The sequence below is a fragment of the Cyprinus carpio genome, chromosome A13 (genome assembly GCF_018340385.1).
Source record: "Cyprinus carpio isolate SPL01 chromosome A13, ASM1834038v1, whole genome shotgun sequence".
NCBI lineage: Eukaryota > Metazoa > Chordata > Actinopteri > Cypriniformes > Cyprinidae > Cyprinus > Cyprinus carpio.
In genome coordinates, this window is record NC_056584.1 from 2,919,020 (window position 1) to 2,925,897 (window position 6,878).

Genomic DNA, 6,878 nt, shown 5'->3' on the forward strand with positions numbered 1-6,878 from the left:
GCAGTTAAACATTTTCAACACTTGACTAGGCATTTTGAGTTTAACCTCTTAAACTTGTATAAAAAAAAAAAAAAAATTGAAATGTGTATGTTTATGGTGCTGTAGTAGTTGGTACATCTTAAAATCGTAAAGGGTGCATACTGTCATTAGATTCGTTCCATTCATATTGTGTTGTGTAATAAAGATCTGTTAATGGATGCACATGCTCAGGGTCTTCTGGGATGGTACATGGTGAAGAGTGGTCTGGAGGAGAAAACCGAATCGTACGACATTCCCCGTGTCAGTCAGTACAGGCTGGCGGCTCACCTGGGCTCCGCGCTGCTGCTGTACTGCTCCAGTCTCTGGATGGGACTCACGCTCATGCTGCCTGCCAGCAAGGTAAGCTGTGACTTCAGCTCTGTCTGCTGCTGTTTCAGGAGGTTTGGATGCGTTACAGATCATACTGCTGTCTCTGCTCCACTGTAGATCCCTGACAGCAGGAATTTGCTGCAGTTAAGGAGGTTTGCCAAGGCTACAGGCGGCCTGGTCTTCCTCACGGCACTCTCAGGTATGAGCAAATACATGACGTGACTTGTGTGCTGCATTGTTTATTCTAAATTGATTCTTTTAAAACCATATGCATGGGGATGTAAGGTTGATCAAGTTTCATTCATTCCTCTCCAGCCTCCTGTCGCTCAAATTAAATGAACACAGCAATTAGAAAACAGTGACACAATCTATTAAATCAGGAGTTCTCAACTCTGCGTCTCGAGGTCCACTTTCCCGCAGTGACTACTACAGACCCTCGCATCTCCCAATAATAAGACCATCTCTGTCCCGAAGAGCTTGATGAGCTAGTTCAGGTGTGTTTCTTTAGGGTTGGAGCTAAACTCTGCAGTAAAGTGGACCTCGAGGGCCAGAGTTGAGAACCCCTGCATTAAAAATGGTTGAATATAACACATCGAATACAATCAGTGAATATGCAAACCTGCAATTTTATGTAAAGTGTGTCATTTACAGGACCTTGCATATTACATGCAGTAATAACTATAACTTGCGAGCATGTTTTATTAATTTGTTCCTTTAATTTGTAATAGTTAAAACTTGCATGAATTATCATTTATAATTTTCTGGGAACAAGTTAATCTAACATACTTTTTTTTTTTTAAACTAAAAGAAAATAACAAACTAATATTAGATTGTCAGTTGTTTCTTAATGAATTGTATTTCTTTTTCCTTGTATGGTACATGCAGGACTGTGCAGTACGGGAATAAATCTGTTAAAAAAAGATAGATAACAGGCACAGATTGGAGCTATTTAAATACATCGTGTTTCTTATTAAATTTAAATTAACTATTTGTGTTGGTAACAAATATTAAATAATGTGGTAAAAATAATAGTGAGGTAGTTTTTGGGGTGTGATTTGAGCTATCGCTCAAAGCACGTCATAATGATGGGTTGACGTTTTTGCTGAGGTCGCCACTGGCGACTACCCGCCGAAAGCTCCTCAGGATTTAACGCTAAAAAAGTTTTCTCAGGCGGATGATTGCTTCATTCTAGCAGCGCCCCGTCTGTGATAAAACGAACTCGGGCCGAAGGTTAATACACACAACTACACCGAGTGTGGACCTGCCGCGTGTACAACAGCTTTCAGCTGAGATCGGCCCATAGGGAAAAAAGCCGTCTGTCAGCCAGAAGTGTTTTTGTAGAGTCGCCGTGGCTCTGGCCCATTATCTTCTCACCGATGCCGAGACTGAACCGACAGAGACGCATTTCAGTCAGAATCAGCACGAGTGTTATTGCTATCTGGATATATTTACATGTTACAACTTAAAAATTTGAATGTAATGCCTTTTTTCCTAATTGATTTGCGATCAGATCTTTTGTTATGTTCACGTATTAAACAGACGATGCGCATTAAAGTTTTAGTGGAAAAAGAGAGTTTCAGACAGTCCTCATCTCTGCCGCACATCAGTGCTGCTGCACACAGCATGATAAACGCAGCTGCGCTGTGCAGCGAGAGAGAAATGACGGAGACGTAAGAAGGGAAAGTGCAGAAAATACAGCGTCTATTTCGTGCACAACTTGAACAAACTAGAACAGGTAAAGCTGTCAGCTGTGTGAATATTGGCAATATCGTTAACAGTTCTCGTTTATAATAATTACTAATATGGCTTCTTCTAAACAAGATCTTGGTCTGTGTTCTTTTAATGCATGAACTTCATTATTTGAAGTGCAACTGCCGTCCAGTAATCACAAAAAGCTCTGTGCTTTGTAACTTTTTAATAAAAAGTACCAGCTTTAAAAGTTATTCCGAATTCATAACGAAATTCAAACAATACAGTTTTGGCGCTCCTTAATGCCTCAGTTCAAGGGCAAGTGAACCCATTTAATCTTTCTCTTTACTAATATAGTGAACATGAATTAACATCGAAAGATAGTCTATTTTATAAGAGAGCCTACAGTACAACTTACTGAAATGTCTCATGTAGGAGGAGCCCAAGCTACACTCAGTGACCAAGTGATGCTTATATGCTCCATGATATTGGTACAGATTCTGTGTAATGAACAATTCTTTCTGACTGTAGATTTCAAGCTGGAAAAGACATTTAGTTCCCACTTTAAGTGAACCTTAGTTCCCAGGTCATCTACAAGATGGATTAAAATGCTGATAAAGTCAAGAAAAGATGAGACATAAACACATGACATTATGATTGAAATGTTGAAATGTAAATAAATAAATAATAATAATCGTAAAATAAATAAAACACGTTTTATTCTGTGGCACCTAAAAAAATTATTTGGCTCCTAAGTTTTTTTTCTTATAGGAGCCAATGGCTCCTTACTCGATTTTTTTGTTTGGAGCCCTGTAATATTTGTGTTGGTAACAAATATTAAATAATGTGGTAAAAATAATCTGACTTAAAACAGCTACTAAGTTCTACGGAAGAGGATTAGGGCCAAGCAATAATATGTAAAAGTAGCAGATCTTTGCAATAAGTATAAATAGTAATTAGATGCTATAATATTATATAATACAGATACTATTTCCACCTCAGTATTGTTGTACATTGACAACATGCAATGATAACAAAGTGTAAATGATTTTATTAAAATTATTAAATAGACGCTGTCTTATTGCTACACAACAAAGCCTTCCCTATTGCCTACCTACCCCTAAACCAACCCAATTAATAAATCATTATTAAACACTCGTTGATTTCCACTTTTTTGATGTGATATGTGATGAAAAAAAGAAGAAGAGTGAGTTCGGCAAACGGCGGATTCGAACTCTGGTCCCCCGCATGCGCTTCATCCACGAGCATCATGACCTGCGCCACTGCTGACGCTGATTAACTCTGTCCAGCGAGATCACAGGAACATGACATGACTGTGTTTATTCTCAGCTATTTACTTCGACTTAATTCTTGTAATTTAAAGAGTTTTTTCTTGAAACACAACTTTTTTTCTTGTAATTTAATTGGTTTATTCTGAACATTTTATTTAGACTTTTTTTTCTCTAAATTTAAGGAGTTTGTTCTCGAAACACAATGACTTTATTCTCAAAATTTAATGATTTCATTCTCAACATTTTATTTTGACATTTTTCTTGAAGTTTAACGAGTTTAATCTCGCATTATAATGACTTTAATCTTGAGATGGTTTTATTTATTTTTTTTATTATTGCTTGGCCCTAATCCACTTCCGTAAAATCCATGTATTGAAAACTAGTCTACCGTTCTTTTTACTCGCTTGCAGAGTAATTAGCTATTTCTGCAGTTTTTATTTTATGACATGGACAATGAGATACAATGATATAAATAAAACACCCATGTCGTGTTATTTTTGAAATGTATTGTAAAATATGTTATAGTAGTATATAGGAAATGCTGTCAGTAGCATTTAACTTGAATTGAATTTGGAACTTGAATCTGTAACTCTCAGTACATCAGGATGAACATATTTGTTAAGCCTGTTTAGTCAGATTTGATAGTTTATAAGTCTATGCAAAGATGAAGTGTTTTTTTATTTTTTATTATTGTCTCTTACAGGTGCTTTTGTCGCTGGACTGGATGCAGGTTTGGTTTATAACTCCTTCCCAAAGATGGGCGAGCGCTGGATCCCTGATGATCTTCTGGCTTTTTCCCCAACCATCAAGAATGTGTTTGAAAATCCCACCACGGTTCAGTTTGACCATCGTATCCTGGTGAACACTGCTCCTGTCAGCGGAAATGTCTCAGTGCTGTAGCGGATGTGCTTTAGCTGACGTGTTTCATGTTTGTGCAGGGCATCGCCTCACTGTCAGCCATCACAGGACTCTACCTCTTCTCCAGACGGGTCCACCTACCCAGACGGGTGAAGATCGCGATTGGCTGTCTCACAGCTATGGCCTACACACAAGTAAAAAGCTTCAAACTGCATCATGTACAGCAGTATACACGTATTAGGGGTCTAGTTCTATTGCATTTATATCTTCTTCCTCCTCTAAAATGATTATTAACCAAGTTGTGCTTGAACCCTATTTGACACTTAAAGTGCTCTGAGACTGAGAAACAAGATCATCTGGTCTGGCAGCATCATGCTGTGGGGGTGGTTTTATAGCGGCAGGGGCTAGAGGACTAAAAGGAAAGCTGAACAGCAAAATAGACACACATTCTTAATGATCAAGACCTCAGATTGGACCAAAGGTTTACCTTCCAACAGCACTATTAGCACAGCCTTGACAACACAAGAGTGACTTAATGGAGGGACGGTACTTGAGCAGCCCAGCCAGAGTCCAGATTTGAACCCAATCAAACAGATAATGACAGAATGACAGAAAATCCCAAAATCCAGAAGAACAGAGCTTGTGGCATCATATCCAAAAAAACATGAGGCTGGAATCTCTGCCAAAGGTGCTTCAACTAACTGAATTAAGGACCTGAATACTAATGTCAATGTGATTACTTTAGTTCTCTGTCTGAAGTACTCTCTGAATGCACTATAGTGTCAAAGCGTGTACCAACTTTTGTGAGAACTGACCACAATGCAAACCACTATAATATATAAATTTATATTTTCACTAATAACACCACAGTTGCACAGGCTTTTCTCTGAATCATTCAGATCCCCCAAACTGTTTGATCACATGTAGATATCAATAGTTAACTGTGCATAATGTAATAATTTATTAATAATGTAATAAAATGTTCATAATTTAATATTTTTTCAATGTAATAAAATCTTGAACTCTTAATATAATAAAGGTTGTTACATTATAAAAAAAAATCTATTATATTTTGGACAAATAATATAATCGATTCAAAACAATAGTATCCTTTTAAAAACATTTTAAAATGTTGGCATTCATTTACAGTACATTTTCTAAATTTAAATTACCTTAAAAATGCACCACCTTGCACTAATATTTTTAAAATGATCATTCTTATTATGAATTATTACTACTAATAATTAATATTTCTTCTAGTACATTTTAGAAAACTATTTTAATGTATCTGGGCACCGTGCATGTTTTTTCTAGAGCCACTAGAGGGTGATTAATAATAATATTGTGAGCTATTTATTTAATTTTTTTTACATAGGCTATATTAAACACAGTGTTGTTGTCACACTATTTGTCATCAATATGGTATGTATACCTTCTTCCTGTCAAAAGAAAGGGTACAGCAGTGCTTGTTCTCATTGCTGCTTGCAGCTGTACACTGTCTATTTACTTTAACCCAAACAAACCCCTGAGTAGGGAAAGATCATTGCTACAACGTATGGCTTAATGTGTGTTAAAGCAAAGTAAAAAGGGCACTTTGGAAAAAAATAATAAAAATCTTAATTGCACTGGTCTATCATCACAGTATTATTAGCCTCAACTTTCCAGATATAATTTTATTAATTTTTACAATTGTAATTGTTAGATTAAACTGTGATATTGACCCTCATATGTAATGGTGCTAAAAGAAGTTTTGTTTTGTTTCTTATGAATTTCTCAGGTGGCTCTGGGCATTAGCACCCTGCTGCTCTATGTTCCCACACCGCTGGCAGCCACACATCAGTCCGGATCAGTGGCACTGCTCACCTTCGCCATCTGGGTCTTGGCTGAGCTGCGAAAAGTGGTCAAGTAGAGAGTTATCAGATTTCATGCTATAATATATTTTAATAAAATATGCTTTAGGCTTGTGAGCTTCATCTTGTCTTTTTTTTTTTCTTTTTTTTTATGCATGGGTTTAATATGAACCCAGCACATGGTATAGTTGTGAAATACATTGAACTGTTTCATTTTTAAAGCCTGTTTGTACATGTTTGATTTATGCAAAAAAGGTGTTTGTACTGTGTGACTGCTTATTTCAAACCAATAAAATTATCATCTGTATTTTCCATCGATTTTATGAGGATATTCATCCAGAGGTTACGAAGTAATTTTCATATATAATTAATATTATGCATGTATATTGATGCTTGCTGAAACTACTGGTGAGCAGACTGAAACACAAGAATTGTACTTTTGATTGGTTGTCATGAGCGACATTACATTTATAGATATTTAAATTAATAATTAAATAAAAGGGATTATTTTTATTTTAATTATTAAATAAAAGGTATTATTCTTTTTAAAATGGGAAAGTGAGTCTGTGGATTAAGTCGACTCGCATTTCCCAGTCCCTGGCTATATTCAGCTGGCCCGCGTCAGGGGACAGGCACTTAGCTTGCTTTTTCTCCCCTAACAAAGGACTGCCTTTGTGGTAAGGTATTCTTGCCATTTTGGGGGATGGCATTTGTTGACACTCTCTTGGTCTCTATTGCTGCCACCAAGCACTTCAGTACCTGATTGTGATTGAGATTTTTTAAGCTTTATCTCCAGCTTTGTTCTGGCAAATTTGTGCTCCTCCACAAGGCTTGAAATAGG

General features: G+C 36.7%; 1 protein-coding gene across 1 annotated transcript in view; it reads left to right on the forward strand.

Annotated features, from left to right (window-relative positions):
* The window catches only part of LOC109101035 (cytochrome c oxidase assembly protein COX15 homolog), a 14,616-nt gene extending 8,272 nt beyond the window's left edge, over window positions 1-6,344 (forward strand). The window contains exons 5-9 of the mRNA XM_042768405.1: window positions 211-378; window positions 466-547; window positions 4,033-4,187; window positions 4,268-4,381; window positions 5,965-6,344. Coding sequence (XP_042624339.1) covers window positions 211-378; window positions 466-547; window positions 4,033-4,187; window positions 4,268-4,381; window positions 5,965-6,096 — 651 coding nt within the window. The 3' untranslated portion in view covers window positions 6,097-6,344. The remainder of the gene's footprint in view (window positions 1-210; window positions 379-465; window positions 548-4,032; window positions 4,188-4,267; window positions 4,382-5,964) is intronic.
* Window positions 6,345-6,878: the final 534 nt, after the last annotated feature.